The sequence below is a fragment of the Mycena indigotica genome, assembly GCF_014461135.1.
Source record: "Mycena indigotica strain 171206Taipei chromosome Unknown Mind.scaff0006, whole genome shotgun sequence".
Lineage (NCBI taxonomy): Eukaryota > Fungi > Basidiomycota > Agaricomycetes > Agaricales > Mycenaceae > Mycena > Mycena indigotica.
In genome coordinates, this window is record NW_023503005.1 from 73581 (window position 1) to 100024 (window position 26444).

General features: G+C 49.3%; 4 protein-coding genes across 4 annotated transcripts; 3 read left to right on the top strand and 1 right to left on the bottom strand.

The window, feature by feature from the left end:
* Positions 1 to 2326: 2326 nt before the first annotated feature.
* Positions 2327 to 6858, bottom strand: MIND_00656300 (uncharacterized protein; the record flags this gene model as incomplete). The annotated part of the gene is made up of 12 exons (XM_037363290.1): positions 2327 to 2942; positions 3000 to 3592; positions 3644 to 3760; positions 3807 to 3974; positions 4029 to 4484; positions 4532 to 4637; positions 4687 to 4853; positions 4902 to 5033; positions 5105 to 5314; positions 5365 to 5951; positions 6001 to 6487; positions 6538 to 6858. 12 exons carry the CDS (start codon positions 6856 to 6858, stop codon positions 2327 to 2329), a joined length of 3960 nt encoding a protein of 1319 aa, XP_037218934.1.
* A 6371-nt stretch (positions 6859 to 13229) lies between these two features.
* Positions 13230 to 14849, top strand: MIND_00656400 (uncharacterized protein; the record flags this gene model as incomplete). The annotated part of the gene is made up of 3 exons (XM_037363291.1): positions 13230 to 13462; positions 13513 to 14497; positions 14550 to 14849. The coding sequence occupies 3 exons, from the start codon at positions 13230 to 13232 to the stop codon at positions 14847 to 14849; spliced, it is 1518 nt and encodes a 505-aa protein (XP_037218935.1).
* A 5716-nt stretch (positions 14850 to 20565) lies between these two features.
* On the top strand, positions 20566 to 22210 carry MIND_00656500 (uncharacterized protein; the record flags this gene model as incomplete). The annotated part of the gene is made up of 3 exons (XM_037363292.1): positions 20566 to 20819; positions 20869 to 21850; positions 21899 to 22210. The coding sequence occupies exons 1-3, from the start codon at positions 20584 to 20586 to the stop codon at positions 22208 to 22210; spliced, it is 1530 nt and encodes a 509-aa protein (XP_037218936.1). The 5' UTR covers positions 20566 to 20583.
* A 1198-nt stretch (positions 22211 to 23408) lies between these two features.
* MIND_00656600 (uncharacterized protein) lies at positions 23409 to 26102 on the top strand (the record flags this gene model as incomplete). The annotated part of the gene is made up of 14 exons (XM_037363293.1): positions 23409 to 23438; positions 23480 to 23626; positions 23694 to 24117; positions 24183 to 24205; positions 24260 to 24329; positions 24389 to 24401; positions 24602 to 24801; positions 24861 to 25014; positions 25076 to 25100; positions 25157 to 25186; positions 25243 to 25286; positions 25338 to 25507; positions 25561 to 25880; positions 25941 to 26102. The coding sequence occupies 14 exons, from the start codon at positions 23409 to 23411 to the stop codon at positions 26100 to 26102; spliced, it is 1812 nt and encodes a 603-aa protein (XP_037218937.1).
* Positions 26103 to 26444: the final 342 nt, after the last annotated feature.

The following is a 26444-nucleotide window of genomic DNA, read 5'->3' on the forward strand; positions in this document are numbered from 1 at the left end:
AATGAGTCAGAACCCGTCAGCATCATTGTCGACGACTGGACATTCAAGTTGCGAACAATGCCCCACCTGCCACCAGGCGGGTTTGCCGTCTATAGCTCAGCATACCCGGCACAATACAACAACACCATGTTCGTTGTGCACCAGAATAGCGAGTCTACACCCTGGATCCTCGAGTTCTTTGGTGAGCACAGAGCAGTGCATCAGGGAAAAACAAAATCAAGATAGCAAAGGGAGATAGAATATAGCAGAGATAGCACCATATAGTGATCCACACATTTATATTGCAGAATATAGCACAGATAGCTAATAGAGGTTCCATATAGCATTGCATAGCAGATATGAGGTCAATATAGCCTATATAGCACTGCAGCTAGCTATATAGAATAATCATAGCACTGCAGCTAGCTATATAGAATAATCATAGCATAATATAGCTATACATATATCTATATAGTAGTATATTATTTAGTGAACCTTGGCAATAAAGTAATAATTGATCCAATATTCAATTGCCCTGTTACCTGGACTGAGAATATACAATTCTAAGTTGTTAAGTCAAGGCAATAATTACATTTGTCCTAGGAAGATGCTAAGGTCCTATGAAATAAAGTACTTAAGCAGTCTATGCTACTTAGTCCCAACATATGGAGCCTGTAAACAAGTAAAGACCTCATAAAATAAAGCAGTTTGTAAGAGAATCAACTATGAGAGCCAAGGCTATAGCCCATCACAATCCACCCCTTATAATCAACTGATAGACTAGTAGTAGACCTGCTTGCTGTCTTTCATGCTGTTGTGGGTTCAAGTCCCATAAACAGTATTCATTTCTGTGAAACTTAAAAAGTGCCTGTTTTCTAACCAGAAACTGAGGGAAGCAAGGAAAGAAGGCAAGAAATAGGATGTTCATTTTCATGAATTTCTGTGGGTTTATGATAGCTACTGTCTATGCTATATTGTGCTATGAGATCATCTCTCTTTGCTATCACCTGCTATATTACAGTACACTTTGCTATGTGTTACAATGAGCAGGGGGACTTTTCAATAGTGCTATCACTGCTATATATTATATATAGCTTAATATTGCAGCTCCATTTTTCCCTGATGTGCTTGAAAGTACTATTCCTATTCAATTTTCTTCCCTCTGCCATAGGAACTTCAATGGCACTATACGGTGTAACACCCCCTATTGGTTCGTCTACTCAGGGCATCCCATATCCCCAAACTATCAAAATCAGTGATTCGACACGTCCTGGTGCCAACGCCGATGAAATCAGCACTTACGAGCCATACACATATGCAGCGCCAGCCACACTTGGCCTGGTCTTGGTGACGGGTACTGCATCTACGGCGGGTATTCTTCGCCTCGGAATCACAGGGTTCCTCGGCCTAGCTGTGGACTATGTTGTCATCCAAGTGAGCGAGTTCACAAATGTGGAGGGGCGTACAATGTTGGTGGATGATAGGAGCCCGGAACATTTAACATTTAACAAGCCCAAATGGTCCCACATCTGGGTACCGGGCAACCTTACAAGACGGCGAGGGTGAGCTGTACCCTCTTACGAGTACGTCGGCCCCCTACCCTCCTGCAAGGTCTAAAGAAGTACAAGCAAGTAATGAGCCACCTAGAGTCCCAGTCGACAGTCACTTGTTCAAGTTCATAGCCAAAAGACAAACCTGCCTCCGAATCTTCTACTCTCCCGCTGAATCTTCTGAATCCGCGCCACTGTCTGCCACGTCATCATCAGACTCGGGAGCCAGTTCGGTCACCATAGTAGGCAGCCTCCGCCCAAACCAATTCCAAGAACGGAAATCCAGTGGAATGGAGGGTGGACTGTGAAGAATGACTACCACTTGCAAGGCAACTCGACCCTTCCTCCAACGTTTGACACAATCTTCTATCCACATAACAATTCCACGCATACCAGTGCAACAGTAGGTGATTCATTTGTGTTTCTGTTCTCTGGTAAGAAAAACATATGTTATCCAAAACCGCATTAACCCTCTTAATAGGCACGGCTGTGTCTGTATATGGCATACTCCCTGCAAGTGCGACCATAGACAACTGGGAGCTGAGTATGAGCTTCTCCATTGATGGCCAATCCACTACATCAGCAAAACTGTAAATTCCAGATTTAGCGACTTAATCGATCACAAGCCTGTCGTGGTTTGCATTGCCTTGCAAGCACAAGTCGGGCAACGCGAAAGCTTCCAAGTAGGATGCAAGCAGGACAGACACTTACAAGAAGATATATTACTGTTATGTAGGTGCAAGGTAGCACATGCTTTCTATCTGTAGACCGACAAGGAATATCATATATGTACTATACTACGGCGGTGCATAACCATATTGGAGCTCTTCTGGGTAAGGTTCCCCTGCTTCCCACTCTGCCTCTTCATCTTGCTGATGCACAATCTTGCGCCGAGGTCGCGGGCGAGGCCGAGAGGAAGGAGGCACCGTGATAGTCAGCGGCAGTCCTTGCTGGGAGCCGAGGCTTGAGTCGGAAGGGTGTGATGGCAGAATTAAACGAACGCGCGGCAGGACACGAGCCTGGGTACCGGTTTCGTTGTCCTCCGAGCCTGCTCTTTCCACATCTGCAATACGTGCCCTCTTGTGTTGCAGCTTGTCATTGTCCCCATTATCGGAACCAGCAGACGAGCTTGATTCGGAAGACGAATCCGAATCGCTCTGATTAGATTCCAAGTCGCTACCGGGACCTTCGTTGGGGTCTGGGGCAACTTCCTCTTGATCTGCAGGGCCCGAAGGCGGTTCTTGGGGAGGTTCTACCGCCTGGGGAATGATAATGGGGGTGTCGACTGGTAGCTCTTGGTCATCCATCTGCGGCTGTTGCTCTGGCTCAGGCTCTGGATCCAATGGCAGTGGTACTCGATAGTGACCTATACCACCACCAAAGTATCGCATGACCATGTCACGATCAGCAAAGCTGTAAAGCAGTAAGTCTTTGGGTGCTGCTTATGTAGGAAAAAGACGAGAAACTGACAAATTGACGTAGTACGATGTCCAATCTTCATTTGGAGCCAGTCCTTCACGCGTCAAGCGCCCAATGGAGTCGCTCGCCAACAAGTGAGTGCATTTGCCATGCGCAAAGGCTGGAACCAGATGTGAAGCCCGAATGACCTCATCTGGGTTCAGGAATGCGAACGCGTTGGAGTCTGTTTCTGGTATGAAATGAACGCGATGTAGACGCTTTCGCTTGAAGCCAGATTTATATCCCTTGTCAAAAGCATAGCGACGGACCCATAGAAAGTCGACATGTTGCGGGGTTGGGTTTGACTTGCGAAGGACGTTTGCGTGGCATATCATCAGGACCTGCGCATATGAGAAAGGGTGCGAGGTATCACCTTCGGGGCTGAGCATCATAACATCGGAACGGCGTGTTGGATTGAGATGGTCTTGACCACGTCGTATGTCATAGGTGGTGTAATTGACTCGGCACATTTGGTGGTAATAGATGCGGTCATTTCGCAAGATGATATCCTCGCACTGCTCTCTGCTGAACTCGTTACTATCGCCAGTATGGTCTGGATGAACTAGACGTCCAAGCAAATGGGCTTGAAGCTTGGGTAGAAAGTCCTATCCTCCGCTATCAGTGAACATCGTCGCTAATGACACAATAAAACACACCTGGACAGCAGGATCACCACGATGGTCGGATAGCCAGGATGGGAGAGAGATGAATACTGTTATTTTGGGTGGATGCGACATGGTAATGCTGTTCCGGTGCCATGTAGGGGAGGGCCTCTGTCTCCGCGAAAGGCAGCGTCCTCTTGTTACGACGCTGATGGACGGGTGTTGGTTTATGAGGGCGAACAAGTGCGGTTGCACGCTTGACAGCACGAGCCCGAATGTTGCGGAAGAACGTATCACGACGCTCGAGTAGTGTCATCTGCCGTACAGCCCGGTTTTTGTTTGTGCGCGCATAAAAACGTTTCACACGACGATGCTCGAGCTCGCCCTAGATAGATGATAGGTGAAACTATACAAACAAAGAAAAATGGGGAACACGTACCGTTTGTGTTGTATACGAGTCCAGGGATCCAAACCAAAGAATTGATTTCACGTAATCTCCAAGAGCATGTAGCTTGTAGGTGAGAAGGGAGTAAACTTTCTCCTTTGGAGCAGCGCTGCTGGTACTCCTTGCTGTTTGCTGAGAACCACGAGCCTGTTGAGTGGCGGCAGCTTTGGCCGCTCGTTTAGCCTTCCGACTCGTGCGGGCATTGTGTTCAGATGGCAGTTCTTTTGGATGTATGCCGCGTTGGGCCAAACTGGGTAAGAAAACACGTTGGAAGCGTCGAAGCAGTCGTCCAAGTTCCTTGGTCAGGGCTCGGAGATGCTTTATGGTGTCGTCTGTATGAATGCGGAGTTTGGCAAATGCATGAAACTCCGCAAGAGTAAAGAGGATGTCGAGAACAAATGCATTGTCATTCGGGTCATCTAGCAATCCTTCGACAACAGGCAATGAGCACTTGGGAAGTCAATATATGTGTTGAATATCCGAGAAAATTTACATACGGTGAGTATCGCTTGCCAGTTCCATGCCGCAAGCTTTTTGAGAGCAGAGGTGTTCTCCGTAAATCGCCGAATAGTCGCTTGTCCAAATGTAGGGATAAGACGATATCTGTAGCGGAATCAGATAACTGTTCGGCAGGTCCTGCTTTTGCACGCACCGATAATCGAGTGTGGATACACAACCATTCCCATATGCCTGAAAAACCCGAAGGAGATGTGTAAAGAAAGCTTTGAATACGCCGAGCTCAAACTCGTGCATGAAATCGGGGACGAGCATCTTGAAGGGGTTGAAGTTGAACCGAGCAAGTCGGTCGGAAAAGGCATTCTGTATGGTGGTCATTGGGATAGAGAGAAAAAGCAACTGCTGTCTTACCGAAGTTGGCACCTCGGAAAACGGCCCGAGAAAGCGCTCGACAGCAGCAGACTTGATCTTATAGCCCCACTCATATATCCACGTTCGTACACGCTCAATGCCGACCACGGCGATGGTCATCATCAATACGAGCTAGCTTCTTGCGTCGCTTTTGGTCCAGTTCCATACCAATATCTGGGATTTGTTCTTTCGGCAGCAGGCACCGTGGACAAGGACATTTGCCCATATTGCGAATAGTTGCCAGGAGAACTCTGAGAGTGGTTAGCTAAATTCCATGCAGCAACAAACTCTTCGTCCAGCAGGAGCCTCCAGATCCCATGCATTAGCTCACGCCGACAGTGAGTGAGAAGTTCGCCGCTCGGACCGTCGCCTCCGCTTTGTGTTTTGAACCAGTCGCTGAAAGAGTCTGGCAGCTTAATATTGTAGTCAGTCGCACGCAAATGTACAATAAGAACATACACACCTTCGGGAAATACGCAACATGGTGACAGACACCAGCGCGCGGCTTTGCACGTAACCACTTCGATTGGTTCCCGAAAAACAGATAGAGTGGCCAGAGTGAGGCAGTACCGAAACTGGCCAGGTGTGTAGAGTCCGACCAGAACATTAATGGGAGAATGACTCGCTCCAAAGTACATTCCTGCTTTGGCGGCTGTTGGTGAAGCTCTTCGTATGCTTGAACCATCGCATCAGAGGAATAGATTTCGTCATAGACGCGTTGGGGTTGAGAGTCCTGCGAAGGAAGCCAGAATTGCTTGAACGGGGTATAATGGAAGCAACGTGCGCCGCCATTGATGATGGCGGCTTTAATAACGTCCACAAGTGGACGGTAATAAAGGCCAGACACCGAAAAAACAGGAGCCTCAGCTTCGCTCCGGTGTATGTTCCCGTCGGGAACGGATATGTTGATGGGCGCCGTTTTCCAGCCATCGCGAATACCAGCAACAGGTGCGGCCAGTCGTGTGTCAAGCATTTCGGTCTCTTTCTGAACATTCATTCCCTTCACATCATCAGGGTTGAAGTCGCTTGAACCCAGAAAGTCGACGAGCTCTTGAAACTCGGGAATTGTCTTTCTGCGCGGATCCACCCCAGAAGTAACTCATCAGTCCTGCACGGCTGGAATTGGAGAATTGTCCCAGCGCAGCCATATGACTCCAGACTGACGCCGATTGAGAAGTTTCGGTTTCTACAGTCATTGGGTGCATAACCGGGGTAGCGAAAGGAACTTCAGTGGGGGGCAGTGTCGCAGTATTGGCATGTAAAGGAACAGGGATATCGGAAAGGTCCGCATTTGCAAGCTGTTCATCGGGGTTGTAGGTTGGGCATGATGGATAATCGCGGAATAATCCAAAGCTGTTCACGGTTGTCCGCAAACCTTGCCAAACCCACTGATAGGTAGACGGCGTGGGCGATGGCGGTGTAGGCTGCTCGGTGGGAAGTGATGTGGTTGGGAGGCTCAACGGCGTCTCTGGTAGTTGTTGAAGAAGCTTCCAAGTTTTGCGTTTGCGTCGGATAGGTCGACCTGCTGCATTGAGCGGTGCTGGAACTGGGTCTGGCTCTACGGCTGGTGTCGAGTCAACATTTGGCTAGTTGGTCTGGTCATGAGATACGGGACCAAGAAGGTATTATAGCATACCATCAATGTCTCATGGTCTGAATTTGCTAGACCTTCGGATGACTGCAATGCGCTGGCAGCTGTGGCTGTAGCAATACGGTTATCCTTCTTTTTTTGCTGCCGGCGTTGATACAATTCGAGTGTGTTGGGCACTGTCGTTCGATTGGCTGTGGTCAGTTGCTGGTGAGTTTCGAAAGCGAGACATGTCGATTGGTGTCGTTTGAGATCAGATAGGCGTCCAAATGGTGTGCCATTGACTGCGTGCTTACACTGCGCGACACAGGCATACGACATAAGCACGAGAATGCCAACCAGGAGAAGCTGGAGGTGGGGGTAGGGCATCCTTGGCGTTGGAATAACATGGAAGCAGCTTTTGAGGGCGGATGGAACCCTGTTTCGAGGGCGAGAGAGGGGAACCGATCGTTTTACAAATTCTTTGGCCATATGGATGGAATATCAGGAGAATTGGCTTGACTCATGACCTGGAGGCTGCAGGGTCAGTAACGACAAACAACTGGCCAGCCACCAACCAAGGCGCGAGTGACTGGTAGGTCGGTACTGGGGTCGTCGCTGGCAGAGAAAACGCAGCAAACACTGCCACTGATAGACAGCGCCATATTATCGAACACCGTAGATTTCAGATTCCAACTATACAGAGAGATTATACAAACAGCCGTTGAGCCCGGATTCGTTGAGGCATCTTTTTTCGGTGGGTGCCGTTGTGGAGTAGAATTTTCCCATCGATCATAGTCGCAGAATAAGGGCTAGATAGCCCAAGTTAAGTCGTGAAACATTGGAAGAGAGGTAAACTCAAATGCTTACCAGCATTCGCTCGCTCCATGATTCCATCTGCTGCACCTGAAGTTGTAATCAGAGGAGGATAGAAAATATGATATTATTTTACCTTGGCTTCATTTTCTGATCGGAGCGAATATAGATAGAGGTGCTCAACGGCCTCTTGAAGAGTCACAAGCAGCCAGTGCTGCATCCCAATACGAGTTGTCCATTCCGGTGCAGGTCCTATGCTTGAGCTCTTCCATTCACGCCGGACAACAAAGACACTTTTGTCAGCAGCATATGAGTCTTCCTTGATATCAGTTCGAGGACGTGCCCAGAAACGGGTTCGCGATTGAAAAACAGTTGTGCCGTCGACAATCTAGAGCTATATAAGATGGATTTTAGATGTTACTATAAAAAAATCTTGCTATGGCGCGGTATCTGATCTCTTGTAGGGCTTGAGTGACACCGAGGAAGCGCATGTAGTGTGGTCCCAGAGTCTCAGGTGGTGTTTTCCAGTTGTACTTGGATCCTTCCTTTGGTACTAATGGAACTGTAGCAATCTAGAAAAATAGCGATTAATTGGTGCAGGAGATAGGTGATGGACCCACAGATGCAGCTGGAACGCCACCATCGAGGCCTCTACCGCTCGATGGACTCTCGGGGAATGATTGACAATGTTTGGTATAAATGTCATCGTCGAGATTTGTGGGGGTTTGCGGGCGGCGGGAGGGATACTCTGCAAAAATAAGGAAGGGGATGGGTGGAATCGACAAGTCCATTGGCTTGCGTGATCGCTCCAAGCCCATGAAACGCGCAGGCAGCACCTGACTTCAGTCAACAAACAAAATGGAGCATATAAAGGGGCACCACCCATCAAATTATCAACCCCCCTTTTCTCTCTCTCTCTCCCTCCTCCACTGAACCACCCATGGCGTTCCCCCTTCCAACTCCACCATCGAGTTCTCCATTTATTGACCGGACCAATACAGGGGTTCTTACTCCGCCTGGGGGCAACGCTTCTGAGCTCACAACAGCCGAGCTTCAAACCCAGATCACTCAACTCAAGAACGACTATGCGGCCCTCCAGATAATCGCTGCCAACAAAACCAATCGTGGGCGCAAACGCAAGCGAGAGTAAGTTGCCGAATCAGCACTGCCGCCAGTCCCGTGATCATTCTTCTTCTCACAGCAGCCCAAACGACAACGACAACGATTCATCCAATACGACGGACAAACCACCTGACTTTCACGAGGTCGGGCGAACCATTGCTCGTCACATAGGCAGTGGAATATTTGAAGACTTTGGACCCATAATTCGCTACGGACTAAATCGTGATACGGGCCTGACGGGAGATGAGGCGGAGGAGACGTACGGTTTATTTTGACTGCTCTTAGGTACTCACTGTTCCTCAGGCCTGCCAATAAGCGGCTGGGGGAAGCATATGACATCTTCTGGCAGTCTACACCCGGTCTTCATGCAACTATTCTCAGCAACTTCCATAACTTCAAATTCCTCAATGCTCTTGCTCGTTCGGTGCGTCACCGTTTGTGTCAATGGTTGATTGCTAAAGGATCACAGATTAATGCGGGCATAGAGAGTGTCCGCTCCGATGACTCTGGAACTCTTCGCTACAAGATTCACCAGTGGATTTCCTTACTGCCTGCGACGCCTGCCCCCAACAACACTGCTGACAGCATCGACATCAACTTTGAAGGCTTCGACCTCACCATCTTCCCAAATGCCAATGCCGCTCTTAACAAAGACCTTCCTGGCTTCAACGACGCATACTACGGTATGTTGCTATTGCCGTTGGAGTACAAGAACAATGACAAGTACCCAAAGTACGACTTTTCTTGTTTGATCCCTGAGCTCATTACTTCCCAGTCCTGTCGAAGGTGTTCGTTCTGGCCTCCACGCTCTCGACGGCTCCATGTTACCCTGTTTCATGTACCCCTTTGGTCAGCAAAACGATATCACCGCCCTGCGTAACTTCGCCGCAAGTCCAATCATGCTCCGGGTATGTTGTCATTGCAAGCTGATGATATACTGACACTGTCCTAGTCTGCAAAAGCAATTCTTCAAGGACCTTCGTCAGCTCTCAAAAGCGATGGATATCACGCTGGACGCAAAGCTATCGCCAAGATCATTGACTGTCGGACTATTACACCCCGCATTATTGCATACCTGGCTTGTCAGGTCAGTTTACCTCGTCACCTTCCCACTCAGCATGAATATTCCTGACAGGTCCGTTTTGCGCTGTCCAGTCTCGGCTCATGGAATCGATGGGAGGGCCAATTTGACTACGAGAAGTTCTTCTGGGCGGTAATGACTGAACTGGAAAGGCCAAACCTTCGCACACGAACTATTGCTATGTATAACCGGTATGATTTCCATTTTGTCTATCCGATTCTGGGCTTATATATCCGTCATAGTGCTGTATTTGGCGATCCGGCGGGTCGCAATGTGACCAACGATGCAACGACAGTGATCCCAACGGCAGCTCCCACCCTCAGTAATATGGAACGCCTGCGTGCGGAGGCACTCGCCAACGGGGAGGACGACGACCCTGCTTAATTTTTTTTTGTTTTTTTTTTGTATCAGTTGTTTGATAAATACATTTGTGCATCCTTCTTCTACTGCATGGCAGGCTGAGCAACAGTAAGCAGCAAGGTCAATGGCAACAGGCGGACATTTGTTTGGATGCGAATAGGGTGACCTTACATTGCCTTGTATCGTACCTACACTTCCAAGTCATATGAGCAATCTCAAGCTCATGTCGCAGATCACTTTTCGTGGTGGCAATACATTGCCGTTTGATAGCTTGGGTTGTTTGGGTCTTTGGGTGAGTTTATATACATATATATACTATTCTATGCTTTTTCCGGTTTTGCTGATGTACCAGGTCGTTCACTGCAAGTAGCACCCAGGGTATTGTTGGCCCACACTTTGTCTACTTTGCCACACCAAAGCTAGGAGGCCTGACAAGTGGAAACCACACTCTTGTTGCTACTATTCTCAACATTGTTGGCCCTGCAAACCCAGCAGCACAGATTGACTATATAACCTATGCTGGAGACTTTGCAACACCCCATGATCGGCCAAAGTTTTCATTTCCAACTAGCACTAGTACTAGCTCTACTCAAAATGCATCTATAACAAGCTGGCCAAAGCATAGGGCTGTAGTAAGCCCAGTGATTGCTGGAGGCTCAGCAGCAGGTGTGCTTGTCTTACTTATTCTGGTTGGGATATCATTTTGGTACTGGAGAAGATGGAGAATGCACCATGATAATATGAATTACAGAACTAGTGAGGGAAATTTTCAACCAGTAGTCTATGTTTCCTGACCTTCTTATAGCACTGGAGCCCTTTCCTGTCACACTGGTATCTGAGTCACAAGATATACAGAGTTCCATGAGATCAAGAATAGATGCAGGGCCATCTCTAATGGGATTGGCTCTGACTGGAACAAGGAGGGACAAGCACTTGCCAGAAACTATTAGAGTAGATAACACTGACAACATCAATCAGCAAATTGGCCTTGGAAACCAAGTTGATGGCTTAAATTTGATCCTATCACTTCCTCCGCCTGCATATACAGATACTAGAGAACGATCAATAGCACATGATATATAGTAACTGAATAAAAATAGTATTAGATCAAAAAATACAAATTTCACCCTTTAATATAGAAATAAGATATTTCATCTAAAATGATTTCTTTTTCATCCATATTTTAAGTGCCAAAAAAGAACTCTATTTTTATCATAATGAAATTGCAATTAAAAGACTATGGAGGCTTTATGATACGTATAATTGGACTGGAGATGTTTCCAAGTTTACACAGTTATTTCCACCTAGGGCTGACTGTACCTAGTGATCTAGGCTATTGAATCCATAATATCAATGATGGAATATATTATCATATAATATATGTAACTTAATAATTATATAATATAATACTTTTGACTTCTTTTCTTCAGGCTGCTGACCTGGTACTATAGTATTTCGATCAATTCGGCACGTCACGGTCACACTCAATTTTGGAAAAAATACCGGCAATAATTTTTCTCAATTTTTTTTGGTTTTTAGGCGACTTTTGATTCCATCAAAAAGCGGTGATCCGGCCAAATTGAACAAAAGAATGACATTCTCTTCCTTTCAGCGATGAAGAAGCACTACCCAGACCTGGATATGGACAATCCTGAGGCCATTCTAGGTGCATGGCCAAATATGGGCCGAACACCACTCAGCATAGCAACTCAAGTTAAGGTGTGGTCTACCAGTGGCACTGCATGCTATAAGCACTATGTGCTGCCACCAACTAACAAGCACAGTGGGCATATCATCCAATATGAGTTCCATTGCAAAAAGTGTGTAATCAGTCTGCTCCCTGGGCAACGCTGACTGTAGCAGAACCCCTTTGTGATTCGTCACTTGTGCACGCTATGATGCTTCGACAAGCAACCTTAATGACCACATGAAATTGTGCAATCCTGAATGGACTGCAAACATGATCATGAAATACACAAATGGCAGCAATTATAACAAGGGTGCATTCCACATGTGAGCCGCAATTTGGGCTGCCGCATGCAACCACCCCTTTGTCATCATTGGCGACTGGCCACTTGTCAATGCCTTATATGCAAGTTCATACACCGGTGAAACGCAAGAAAACTGAACACCAACACAAACAAACTCCAACACAACACACTAAATCAGCATACAAAACACAACAGAACACAAAACCAGGGAGCCTAACACCAAAGTACGCGGGCCGAGTCTCGGATCACTCGGATCAGACCGGATCACGTCGGAGTTTGAAATGGGTGGGGTAGTTAACTGATGCGGCGCAAGTACGGGGGTTCCAGCTAAAGTATATAGCTGCTGCAATCCAGAAAACATGTTTAACAGCTCGAAATGATAAGGTGATGGTGATTAGGTAAGCGAAACAACGGGCGGGACCAAGATCAACAGTGGGCGGGGAGGCGGGACGACGGGCGGGTACTCGGAACAATGGGACGCAATGACAGAGGTTCTCCAATACAAACGGCGATAGCGGACACGGCGATTACGGCGACAATGATAACGGAACGGCGATAGCAAAATAAAACCCGCGCAGAGCCGGGCACTCGAATTCTCTACCCTAAGCCTACAAACGCTGCAAATATATACGTTTTTGACCACAGCCTTACCACTGCCCTCCGGCGCATCGAAAGGCCTATCTGGCCTGTGCCCACAGCGCGCACAGCGCGTACTGCTTGCCCTCTTACACGTCTGGCCTTTTCTGCTTACGCAGGCTTGCTTACAAGCCTGTTTCACCTTTGCGATGCGTCTAGGACGCGCCTCGACGCGGCTGTGCCAGCTTTAGCCACCTCCGGTGACCCTCTATGGTCGTCCTAGCTGGATGGGCACGCGCTAGACGCGTCCCATCCTTCCCAATAGCCTTCAATGGCTCACCCTCCATTCAGGCACGGAACGGAGCTCGGTGCGGGCTTCGGACCGACATCCAGCCCAATCGGGAAACCCTGCTCCGGTCCGGCTGTGCGGCGGCGTCTGCCAGCGAAAATGGCACATGCCAATTCACAATGGCTGTGGTCGGGCTGTGTAGCCCGATCCCACAGCTGCGCAAATTTCGCGTGCGTGTCACCGGGATGGTTGGATGTGGTATGATCCAATGCTCTGAAGGAATATTACTCTGAGTTAAAAATCAAGCTTAAGCTCTTGCTAGGATAATTTAGGATCTGAAAATACCCACATTTGCCAGTCTTGGACTCAATTGCTACTACAATGCTGTATATGTAGGACACTCTTTATTTACTTTCAATCAGTTTGTGCTATGCCGCTACTTAGCTGTGACATTGTGACCAGCTATGACATTGTGACCAGCTATGTCACAGCTGTGACCACAATGTGACTGGTCACATCACCAAGCATGTTGTCTTGTCTCGAGCTACTTCCTCCAGAGCTGGTTCATCTCATACTGGATGCACTCAGTCGAATCCTTTACTCAGCAAAAAATGTGCAGGAAGACTTCAGTCGAGACTGCGCGGTTTCTCTGGCCACCGTCTCGCACCGCTTGAGAGCCACAGTCCTACCCTGGATGTTTGCCACGATCCACAACCGACACGAAAGTCTGCCGCCTCGCGCTCTGTGGTCCCATTTTAGGTGAGAGACGAAGGACCTAACTAGTTTTGCTGTTGCTGAAGTCAATACAGGACTCTACACATCCGGGATGTCTCCGCTTCACGGAACGCGGCCATCGTTGTCTCAGACGCGCTGCTCATGGCCCTTGCTGAAATGTCCCACCTAACGACAGTCACGATAAGACTGAACTCTGTCATCCCCGACCTCTGTTTTTCCGCTTTAAGCCAACTACCGCTGTTGTCCTCACTTGAAATCTACCAAATCAGGCTCGATGGTGAGGTGAATTTCGCCCGGATGACCCTCCCCGCCTTGGAAGCTTTGTCGCTTCGAATTGGGGGCTTTTTCGGCGTTTCCCGCCCTGCAAATGTGGACCTTGCGCAGGAAGCACAGAATATCATGCACCTCTTGTGCACTGTCGCACAAAAGCTCCGTTTCTTCACGATATCTGGCGACATTCTACCCCCGGCTTTCGGCGAAATTCACTGGCCAGGACTTATTTCCCTTGCAATTACAGAGCACCTGCCTCCCACACACATTCCGCTGTCCGCTCTTGTTGGACAGATGCCCTCTCTCGAGAAGCTTGAGCTTCTTTATACACCGGATCTTGCCAGGAGACGATATTCGCCTTTCAGGGTCATTCGACCAGGTGAAACAGTCCCTTCCCAAGTCCTCCAGCGGCTCTCTGTCTTGTCGCTCTCGAATGTGCATATCTATGACCCCATTCTTCAAGCTCTTCCGCAAAACCTCAAGAAGCTCAACCTCTTAGCGGCGTGGGATGTGCTTGACTATCAAAGGCTGGCGCCACCACCCTTTGGCTCTCCACCTATGGGCTGGATGGGTGAGTACCGGGTGTCATATCTGCAATGGACGTCATTGCTCAGTCAAGCTTCCTTCCCGAATCTCACTGCTCTCTCGATGACGATTGGGCCCCCGTCGCCAGCAGCTGTACTCATCGAGGCAATTGCGTCTGCGGCACCAAATGTACTCGACCTCGAATTCCGGCACACGATTTATGACAATTCTGACGATCGCCTCTTGACCATCGATTTTATAGACGTGAGCACGAAGCCATATATGGTCGCTGACGATCCGCTCACTCTACATTCAGCCAGGTTTCTTCACCGCACTGCGGAAATTTCACCAACTCGATCGTTTCTGCATCTTCATCGATTACCTCAGGATCCACATGAATCCGGGCCCACCAGGACACGCGGCCTATCGGTTGTTCGTCGAGGTTCCAACGCTGCAGACCGTGGTGTACAAGTTCTCCGGCTACGTTTCGCCGCCGCAATCACAAATGACTTGCGTGTGGGGTAGGGAAATGCTCGCCCGACCTGCACCTCCCCGCGTCATTCGTGACCTTGTCCTGGAGGGCCCCGCTTACTCGCATATTGAGGACTCAGACTAGTAACCTTTTCTTTTTTTTTCGTATACAGTATATAATGTTATCACGGTCCTCCACTCGAGTCAGTTAGAATTGATAGAATAATAAGGCAATTCAGTCCTCGGCACTGTTCGAAACAGTATACAAGCAACCTGCATCAAGTTGGAACTTTCTCATGCGCCAACAAAGCGTGAATGGTCTAACAGCCTTGAGAAGCTTGTTAGAATACTGGTACCCGAACTAACTAATATATTGTGTAACACGGAGAAAGGGCTTGGAAGATATGCATATTGTCCCACTGGCAGACAAGACTCAAAACCAAAAATGTGCTAAGCAAGAAAACGAGGCGGAGCATCAAGAGTATATCCTGAGCGTGGGCGGAGACACCGATTCATTCGCCATCGATAGGTATGCCTCGATACAATGGGAACATCTAGATCTGGGAGAAGTAATGGGCACTATTATGGGAGCTCCGGGAAACCATTTCGTTCGTATGTCGAAAACGAGGACGCAAAAGTTCCTTCAGCCCTAACAAAGACGTCCGCCTTTCCGCGCGAGATGAATGTTTACGATCGAGCTAGTGGAATGGCAGGATGCACCAACAGTCGGCAGCCCATGCTTCTAGCAACGGTTCGCCGCAAACAGTAAACAATGGCTTGGGATTGGCGGAGAGTGACGAGCGTAACGAGTGATGACTGAGCAGTGAGAAAGCAAAGGTAGCTTGTGGAGGGTATGAAAGGTCCAGCTCCAGGGGAAATCGACATTTTGTCGACTCGGCACAGCCACCGCCTCCTGAGAGACGAAAACAGAAGTCGCAATGAGGACGGAACGAGATAGAAAGGGCGGTTGATATAGAGTAGGGTAGGTCATAAGGGAGCTTCAATTCGGCTTGTTTGCAGCAACTCGAATACCGCCGATGTAGCGAAAGGGTAAGAACGCGTGTGGTTCAGTAGCTATTGATTGAGGTAAGAAAAGAATCCTAGATGGAAAGAGGCCACATACTGCGACTCAAAAGTGATGAGCAATTTCCCGATAACCGTCTACCAATCCACCATGATACGATTTTTCGTAGAACTGTGTCGAAGAGCTCTCCGGACTGCAACCAAAAGGGAAGAAGCTCTAGAACACCGCTGATGTAGCAAAGGGGTAAGAACGCGTGGAGTTCAGTCGCTATTGAAATCGAGGTAAATAAAGAATCCTAGATAAAAAGAGGCCACATACTGTGACCCAAAAGCAATGAGCAATATCTCGACAACCGTCAATCCACCATGATAACCTTCAACACGAGCATTTTCCACCAAGTTCGCCTCCACCAGGGATGTAATGTCGCTGTCGACAAGGCACACGCTTGCGAGACCCACAAAGAAGCTGAGTTCGTCTCCGTTTTCATGACCATGGTAGTACTAGGGTGGCTTCCAAAGTGCACGGAGTCTATCTAGCGAAATATGTTGCTTGACTAGAGTGGGAATTGACCGTGCGCGTGACGCCCAGCGGGTGCACAGCCACAATTTGGAAAATCAAGCATTTTGGATAGCGTTGGATGAAGTCGTCATGGAGGTAATCCGAGCTATGTTCTCGACCCAATCGGAAACAATGCTTCTGGGAGCCAAAGCCTCCCATGTGCAGAAAGCTAGGCTGGTCGCGAAATGCGAAGCATGGGCAATTGGAAGTATCGAATTCTCTCGTCATCGGCTGAGGGAGACGGGATGGTAGGACCGAGTCGAAAGAAAGCGATGCGATGATATCATGGTGCATGGAACAGAGTTTTATTCGAGGAAGAGCGAGCGATGGGATTACGAGGAACAGAGGAAGGAGAATGTCGACAGTTGCTACAGTCGCTGGCCATGGACATGTAAAGGGAGAGCTGCGCGAGTATAGGCCCACTGCGGCGGACGAGTAATAGCGGCGTTTGTGGGGTCAACTAGATAAACCGTTGTCGGCTTTCGTTTGGGATCGTGACAGACCTGACGCCAACCTGGATATATGCAATCAGTCCTGCTATAAGAGTTGCTTCGTGGGGTTTACACACCTCGATTCCCTGTCCGAGACTGTTTCCTCCGCCGAGAATGTCTCCATCCTTGTGTTAAACATCCTGAGTCCAACCCAATAACACCGTCCGGCTCGGTGAAAGATAGCCTCGGTGCTCCGCCTCGAGGACATGAGCTAAAGTCTAACTCGATGGTGTCCTACGAGAAGATTGTGGTAGAGCAGATAAGTTGGTAAAGAATGAGAGCGAGGATGAGGGGACGGGGCACAGGTCCTGAACAGTCAGAGTTAGCTTGAAAGAAGAACAAGTAGCGGACACACCATTGTATCCAGCCCTTCTCCCAACGTAAAACTGCTTGTGGGCGCGCTGTTACTCCCTCAATCATAATGACCGCTCCCTGACACGCTACCCAGCCTTCTCCCCCCCACACATAGGCCAGTTTTGCCCACCACTCCCCGAGTTCTTCGTCATGGTCGGGCTTTGTGTAACGTCTGGGTGGGTGAAGATTGCAGTGCCGTTGCGAAGATGTCAGTTGCACGTTTGGTGGAGAAAACAGGAAAATGTGGCTGTTCTTTCTTGTCTGAGCGATTGATACTGCGCTTCAGAATTTTGACTGCAAGTGCCTTGTAGTTTCACCAACATATCTTGTTGTGAGTGAGCTTCTAATGACAAGGTTGGTAAGAAACACTCACACAGCATCGTTACGAGGCAATGACGCCAGTATCTCCACGGTCACGATTTCCAGTTCAATGGCGAGTTTGTGGTCGATAAGATGGGTAGGGATGTTATGCGAAGAGCTCGAAAAGACTTTGCATAGCCCTGAACATTCGAATTCGTCTGCCATGCTGAACTTCGCAACCTCACCATGAGCTCCTCTATACAAGGTACCTATTCTTCGGTGGGTTTACTAGTAGATACGATGTAGACTTGAATGTCGGCTCCTCGATTCCGTTGGCGACAATTGGCATTAGTTGACCGGCTCTGCCGCCACCGTTTTGGGTAAGAGCGACTTGAATTAGATTTTCCCCGTCTCTTGCAGTTCATGTGCATTGAATGCTGAACGCAGGGGGTGATGTCGACGTAGTTTGGGAGAAACCGAGTCATGCCAGGGTAGTTTGGGGGAATAGAACCGTCGCGCAATCAGGGCCAGCTCGATATCGCGTCGAATATGGTGGAAAAGGTGACGGCTCGAGCTCCTGTGCGAATGGCCAGCTGGCAACGTCTTGCCACGGAATCAGTCCTCGAGTAGAAACAACGCAAGTGTACATCGACTCACCTCCTTGCCCATTCAAAACACTCATTCTTCGTCGTTTGAGTGTGGTCTGGTCTGGAGAGATTGCCACGACAGCCTCGGACCCGTCTCCAGTCCCAGAAAACTTCAGTCCTGGTTGGATTCGGTATAGCTTGTGCTAGAGCTGCAGGTGGAAAGCGCTGCTATCAGCTCGTGCAGCGGAGAAGCTGGTGTCGTAGATGAGACTATGGTTCGCTGGCCACACGGCGGGGCGCTTGCCGCTCGTCGATGTACTTTTATCTGACGAGTAGTATCAGTCCTCGCCGAAGCGTGCTCAAAGCCGAAACCAAGTCTGACCGAGTCATCGCATGGTTTCGCGCCGACCGACGCTTGATGGGAGGCATTCGCGGTGGGTCCAGGATGAAATTGGGATGGGAAGGAGAGGAATGAAAGCAGAAATGTCACGGTCACGGCGTTACTCCTGACCCTTCCTGACCCCACAGCCCGGATACTAATAGAGCTTCTCGCCAATGAGCTGCTTTCTTGCATTCTTGATTACCTTCGGTCCAGTACACTTAAGCATTCACGGTCTAGTGCAGTATCGTTGTCCAGCACGTCAAAAACACTACGTGCTAAAACTCTGCGATAGCTCTTTTCCGATGTGTCCAACCTGCTGAAGAATGGGACGGGTGTGTGGCCCAGAACACTTTGGCCGTATTTCATGTGCGTCATTCTGACTCTCTGGCTAACCATGACGGTAATGCATTAACAGGAAAGTCTCCTTACCATTTCTACGGGCCAGTCAGCATTATCGCCTTCGAGGTACCACTGTTGTGCGCTTCCGAGTCAGAGGCTGCTTTATCTCAGATGCCCTCTCTTACCCAACTGATGGTTATCTTCAATGCCGCGCTTTTCCGTGCATTTCTTGAAAGAGTGGCTGCCCTCGACTCCCTCAACCATCTTGAACTGCACTATCTTCGACACGATAGCCCAATACCAGCGAAGCTCCCATGCAACTCCCTATCAAGTCTTGTTCTTCGCGTGGGAGGACCGTTGCGAATTACACGTCGGCCAGACATCGACAAACGACAAGAAACTCGCAATATTCTGGCCTTTCTGGGCTCTCTCACACACAAACTCATCAGCCTTGCCATCTCGGGCGACCTTCTTGTCCCGCAATTCGGCGACATCCAATGGATGTGCCTCAAGCACTTCACCATTGCCGACCATCCTCCACTTCCATCTATTCCGCTCGTGCGACTAATTGGCAACATGCTACGCGTAGTCGAGCTGAACCTGCATTACAGTCTACTAATTGCTTGGTGTAGGATAACAACCACATACTCAGCTGGTTCAAGCGGTTTCGATGCCTTGCCCACCTCAAGATCTGCATTGTGATGGAGAGCATGTCCGAGTATCCCGGCCCGCCTGCGCACGCCGCCTATCGTCTTTTCACGCAAATTTCGACGCTGCAAACGGTGACATACAAGTTTGACGGGTATTGGCACATGAAATATCCGGGTCTCGGGCCGGACACAGTGGTCGACTCATGGCACCACAGTCTGCTTGCCTTGCCGCAGCCGACGACTCGGAGGGTTATACGAAGGGCGACACCCTTACACAACCTCAAACCCTTCATATAGACATCATGTATTCTGTTGAGGTCCTTACTTGGTCTGTTCCTCAACGACTGAGGCAATGTACATGTACTTGACTTCAACCAACGCTATCCACAGGTAGCATATTGTGTCATGCTTTAGGGTCGGTCAACTTGGAAAATTCAAGTTGAATCTGAACAACCACCGTGACATCGAAGTCAATTGATCGTCGAGATGGATCGTTGTCTTGTCTCGCGCCTGCATGACTCGGACAATTACTTATTACTGATTAGTAGTACTTACTGATTGTCCAGCGAACCCTGGAATCTTTACGCGTACTTCGAGTCAGTGTTGTCACTCTAGATCTCGCAACGATCTTCTGGACTCGGAGGTTGTTCTGATTCACTTCAAGTCCACAGCACTTCTATGATTCGACTTCTGAGTGTTCGGCGTTCGCATGATCACAAAGAAATTTGAATTCACTGGTGCTATTGTGCGGTCGTTCGGCCAGCCGTGGGGAGGGACTGCGCATGCCCCAGTAGACGCCGTTTGGAGTCTGGACACACACACACTCTCTCTCTCAGATCCGGAGGTCATCGATTGTATTACCCGATGTTGACTCGAGAGCCATGAGGACAGAGTCCGAATCTGAGCATTGTGGGTTAGCATATCATATGATAGAGCACCGCTCGCACCCGGGCCCGTCAACTTGGTTCTGCAACTTCTTGAAGTTGACGTCACAAATTACAATTGAGAGAAATCTATGGTATGGTAGAACATTTACAGACAATATTTCGAGCTTTCTCCTCATAGCATCGCAAATTCGCAATCTGTCGGTTGATGTTGTTTGAGTCATCCAACTCATCGGAGGAAGAGGGATGCTGACGTCATCTGATGCAAAAAGTCACACAGCCTCATCTTCGACACACATCCAATCCACGAATGCATGCGACGTTGGATTCACTACCGGAAGAGATTCTATCCGCCATTCTGCGCACTCTACTCGCTCTTCTTCATCCCGAGAAACCACCACCTTGGCATCAGGCATCTCGAGCCTGTGGTGTGCCATTGTCGAGTACTTCACGGGAGCTCAGGGTAAAGACTTTGCCCTGGGTCTTTCACGAAACCACCATCCGACACTCTCACACTTGGCCCGCCAACTTATTGCATTATCCTATGTGCGTGGCTGCCCTTGTTCTTCGTGAATCGTGATTAACCGTGTCGCAGCAAAGTGCATCTTCTCAACGGGACACCGGCCCCGCCACATCCACTTCTGTCGCTCATGAGCTCTGGCTCTTTTTCGGCTCTCACAACTCTCACTGTGTGTCTGCAGACGGTCCTCCCCGTCGAATTTTTTTCTGACGTGGCTTCGATTTCCCTCCGCCATTTGGAAATCTACCGGTTGCGTCTAGATGCAGCCCCGCCTCCTCTTGACCTGTGTTTCCAACAACTTGCAACTCTTGTGTTATGTATTGGCGGCTCCCATGGCACTCGTCGTGACAAGGGTATCGACAGAGAGTGCGAATGGCAAAACATCACTCTGCTTCTAAACTGCGCCTGCAAATGCGTCGAAGACCTCTCCATTTCCGGCGACCTTCTTTCTCTACACTTCCCTGAGATCAAGTGGAAGAGGTTGAAGCATTTCAGTGTAACCGACCACCCGCCGCGTTCTCCATTGTCGCTCTCAGCCCTAGTGGGCGGTATGCCACTGCTGACCACCTTTGGCCTGCTCTATACGCCTCACCTGCGTGCACGACGGCTTCCCCCGTATTCGCTGAAACACGAGGGGAATGCATTCGACCTCATACCGAATCTCGTCGCGTGTTCTCTGTCCAACATTGCCCCAGAAGACCCCGTGTTTGGATACCTTCCCACGACGCTCGAGTGCTTACATGTGCGGGCGCTGTGGGACATCTACGACCCCAAGGTCCGCAGATCTAGACTACCCTACCACGTCCACAAGCTGCTCGATGATCTTGGCGACTGTCCTTTGCCAAGCGCTGGTCCGGGGACAAGCTCTGTTATAGCGTGCAAATCAGAGTGGCCGATGTTAACGACTCTTTCCCTCACCGTTTCAGAACGAGGGCCCGGGTCTGACCTATTGCCAACTCTCATCCAAAGGACACCACATCTTCGCTCGCTGGAGCTCAATTACAGGCCAGGAGACATCGAGCGCCGCATTTTTGCATTCCTTTTCATTGACCCATGGGTAATAATGATACTTTCCGCGTAGAATTTCAGGCTCACGGCTTCCTAGAGAGTGCTGATCACCTTGAAACAGTTTCAATTCCTCACACACCTAACATTTGGCATCACATACGACACACTCGAACACAACCCGGGCCCGCCAGCCCATGCTGCATATGATGTGCTTGTGGCGATTCCCACGCTCCAGACGGTAACCTACAGGTTCACTGGCTATCTCGATGGCAGCATCGTTCAGCCGTTGGAGTACACATGGGGCCGCGACATGCTCTTCCTCCCGCGTCCGCCGAGGCGAGTCCAGCGAGAGCGGTCCACCGAACGGACGGTATGGTCAGAACTGGAAGACTCGGGATCAGACTACTAGGGTAGACTAGAACTTGTTTATCGTCAGATACAACGTCAATTTATGTCCTTTGGCTGACTGCGTAGCCAGGAAGTCAGGAGGTAAGTAAGTACTCGGCGTGACTGTCACGTCACGAATCGTCGTGCTTTTCTTTTTTTGCCTTTTTCTGCTTTACCTTCATTCTTGTCCGTCAACCACCAGCCCCCAAGCTTGATCCCGGGAGAACACTGAACGGAACGAGCTCTACGACTCGCTTGGCTCGATTGAGGCAAAACGGCACCGGCAGCCGGCCACGATTCACAATCCGCAAGACTATCTGCAGCCACGTGCACCTGTACTTTTTAGGTGGGACTCGAACCATCAGATTGTTTTCGCTGTTTTTAACCTCCACAAGACAGAACTAGCTCGCGTGATGAACCCCGTTTCTCCGGGCACGCTGTTCATGGCCCTTCGAGAAGTGCCAAACTTGACGAGCTGCTGTCACGAGCATCGCGATACCAACTCCATTCCGACATGGCCCCACCCTTATTCTCCCCAGCGACAACAATAATCCTCCTTCAGATTATACTATCCAATCATTTTCAACACAATAGCATGCGTAATCAGCTTGGATTTCCCTCCACGCCGCGCTCGAGACCTTGTCAGCTTTTTCGGTATCTCCCGACCCGCAAACTTGAATGTGAACCCCAAATCGCAGATCATCGATCATCAGGCTTATTGCGGACTGTCCGAGTCCTCCACCTAGCGACATTTTACCCACGTAGTTTGCGCAGACCGACCGGCGTCGACCTAGTTCCTTCGCCATTCTGGATCTCAGGCTAGCGTGATGGAAAAGAGTGGAACATTTGACTCCCCCCCAAGCCCCACCCACATTCCGTTCCTCTCTCTCGTTGAACGGATGCCATCTTTTGAGAAGCTTCCACTCTTTTCCATCACGCTAGGTCGCGCCAAGAAACAATTGTCGCTGTTTGATCCCATCCGACCAGGCGAAGCACCGCCGGTCCACCCTCCAACCATGGGTACCGGTTGGCTCCGGTGAAGAATTCGATTAGCATGAACATTCCCATGCACCAACAAAGCGTGGACAGGCCTGGGCCGCCTGGCCCTGGGCTACCTTGGCTGAACACTGGCAGAATCTCTGATGGACTCCACGAGCATACTCATGTGTGCGCTCAGGCTGTGACTCGCGCGCGCCTTCACAGCTCCCACTTGAACCCACATGGCGATGGCGGCTATGCTCCATCACCCGGTTCGCTATATAAGATGCTTGGGTTAACACTGACGCCCCAGGATCTTTCTCCACCGCAAGCTCCACTACTGACCACTAGTGCTACACCTCGAATCTCGATGGCGACTACAGACGACACAACTGGCAAGGTTGACACATTTGTGATCAATTTCACCACACATGTCTCTGTTCTGAGCTTGGCTGAAGAGGTGCGGCTTGGACGGCGCCGGCGCTGTTTCTTTCACTAGACGGTGTAGCACTAACTCAAATACATAGTTACGCCTTGCACGGATTCGGATACTGGTCAACGAGCATGCTGCAAAGGGGATGACGGACGAGGAGCTCAAGATCGAGCTTGACGCAATTGCTGCTAGCGCTACGGCTACTCAGACTCCACTTAACCCGACCGCCGGCACCAAAAATATCTCACCTCCCAGCATTCAGGTTGGCAGTATCCAGAATATCGCGAGTCAGCCGCCGCCAACACAAGCACAATCCAACCGATTCGCACTAGATGTGATGAGCGGTGGCAGACGATTAGGCACTCCTGCATTTTCCAGCGCCGGGGACTCATCCGACTCAGAGTCCGACTCGGGGTCTCGTGATGCCAGTGGAGGTCCGCGCAGCGCGCTCCGAGGCCAAGAGCAAACCGTCATACAGACTGCGCACGGTATCATGGGAACATTGAAATATGTGCCGTGTACGTGCATCGCTCGAACCGGCTGAAAAAGTTGCTAACTTGAACTCATTATTATCCACTGGCAGACGGACACCACGTTGCTGACCTTGTATGCCATAAGTACTATTCCCGCTAACCTTGGTAGCCTGATCACCCCTTCTAGGAGTTCGGGGGACCGGCGGCCAAAGGTCAAGTGAAGTCAAAGCTGCGTCTGCGGTTTCTAGTTGATACAGGTCAGTGCAAAGTTGTCCTGTCTGAGTCCCAGAACTAATAATTCCTCTCTGTATACCAGGCTCGAATGGATTGTGAGGCTCATTTTATTTTTACACCCATAGTGCTCTTCTTGGCCCCAGCCTGATTTTGACATGCCAGTGGGTTTTGTTCAGCCTTTAGTCCGAGTCGCATAATGGGCGCTTCGGGCACTTGGCATGTCGGGCTGGGCCAGCCAGAAGAGCACTACTAAGTCGTACCTACAATCATGACTATTAGACTGATCATCAACTAGCTGGGCTGCGTCATCCGACATTGTTGGCATTGACAAAGATTCTATGTTCAAGGGTCCAGATCCTCGAGTTCTAACCCCGCGAGAGCAAGAAATTTTCCAGCCAACAGGCTATCCCATTAGCCGGATGAATGGACAGTTGGGACCACGGCGGCGATTCCCACTTTGTGCAGCCTTTGCCCATGAAATTGTGGGCCAAGCAGGTTAGTACTATATATCCTTGAACTTGAATTATATTGGTGATTTTACGAATATGCTTTAGATTACGAAGAATATGTTGAGAATGTTCTCTTCCCGTCAACAATGCGTGATTCCCCAGCTGAAATGCTTCAACTTTACCTTGGGGTTGCCTATCACATTAGCCCAGGTCTTATTCAACACATCCCATCCGACGGAATTCTTGGTCTGGGAAGATGGTTCGTCATATCTGGTCACGGTTTCAATTCTGTCGTTCATTTTTTTTTAAATGTGGATTAGCATGACCTTGAGCAAGGAGGGATTGGTATGTTTCTCCACTCAGGCTACAAGTGCATAGCAGTTATTAACCGACATGGCTAGTCGTTTCTGGCTCAGATCAGAAACCGATTGGTAATGTTATTTATCAGGGAGCATTAAGCTCATATATGTTTAACCGAGTTTTTCAGACGAGTCCTGAGATGACCATAACTTTTTCAGATGGAACCACAGGGTAAGTCACCTCGCTTGCATTTTTTAAATTAACTCCGAGTCATATTACTAGTTCTATCATTTTTGGGCACCGTGTCGAGGATAAGAAAACAACAAAGGATTGGAACAAGGATATACCAGTGCGGGGTGCCTATCAATGGGAGGTCGACTGCCGCACCAAAAAACTGAATAATCGGGTTATCGAAACAACCAATTCTAAGAAAACGATCATACTGGATACCGGTGAGTACCAGTTGACACAATTTGCCGTGTAACTGTGTTTCATCCAAGCATAGGAGCGATCTACACCTTTCTCGATGACGAGTTTGTTAACCAGGTGGCTGCTCTGATTCCGAATGCCACGCAGGACACCGAAACCAAATTGTGGAAGATACCGAAGGAAACTTGGGGTTCAACTAGTTCACTGGAATCCGACGCGACAACTGGGATTGAAGTTCCGCATGTTGAAATTGAAATTGGGAACAAGTATTTTAGCTTTCCCGCCATTGCGTTCTCGCGTGACGACGATGACGCTTATGATATGTGCACAATTCAGCCAAAATCATACGTCTGGGGTACTACCTCGCCGAAGCGGAAGCCAGAGATTTTAGGACTTGTGAGCATGAATCCCATATAATACCCCCCCATTCTCTGACGATCGATGCCTGTTCAACAGTCTGCTATCGTCTATATGGAGCTGAATCTACAATTCCCACCGAGTCCCGAGCCCCATTTATTGTCATGGCGAACAAAGAAAGGCTATGACAAAGGTTTCCACAGCAATATGGGAAATAAGCCAGTTCAAACGACTCGGAAGGCCGTTCAAGAGCCGAAATAGAGGAGGAAATCATCGTAATTCGACTTGCTTATGGAATACACCGTCTGTTCAAGTTCGTTAACGTTTGCAATATGGATTGGAGTTGATGACGTGCTCGGACTGCAATTGCCAATGTAAGGTTCAGGTACATACTTGCCCAACAAGGGTGTGCGATGTGGATGGTGATTCGTGTGTGTGTCTTGAATATGGATGAGGATCTCAAACAATCGTCTACACATAATCATTACCAAGCAGCGAGTGAAGAGGCCAGGTACAAGGGAACGCCCTACATCTCACCCGATCGTCCCATCCCTCGCGCCGAGTCGTCGCCGACGCCTCCCAAGGCGCGACGGGAAGGTAGGT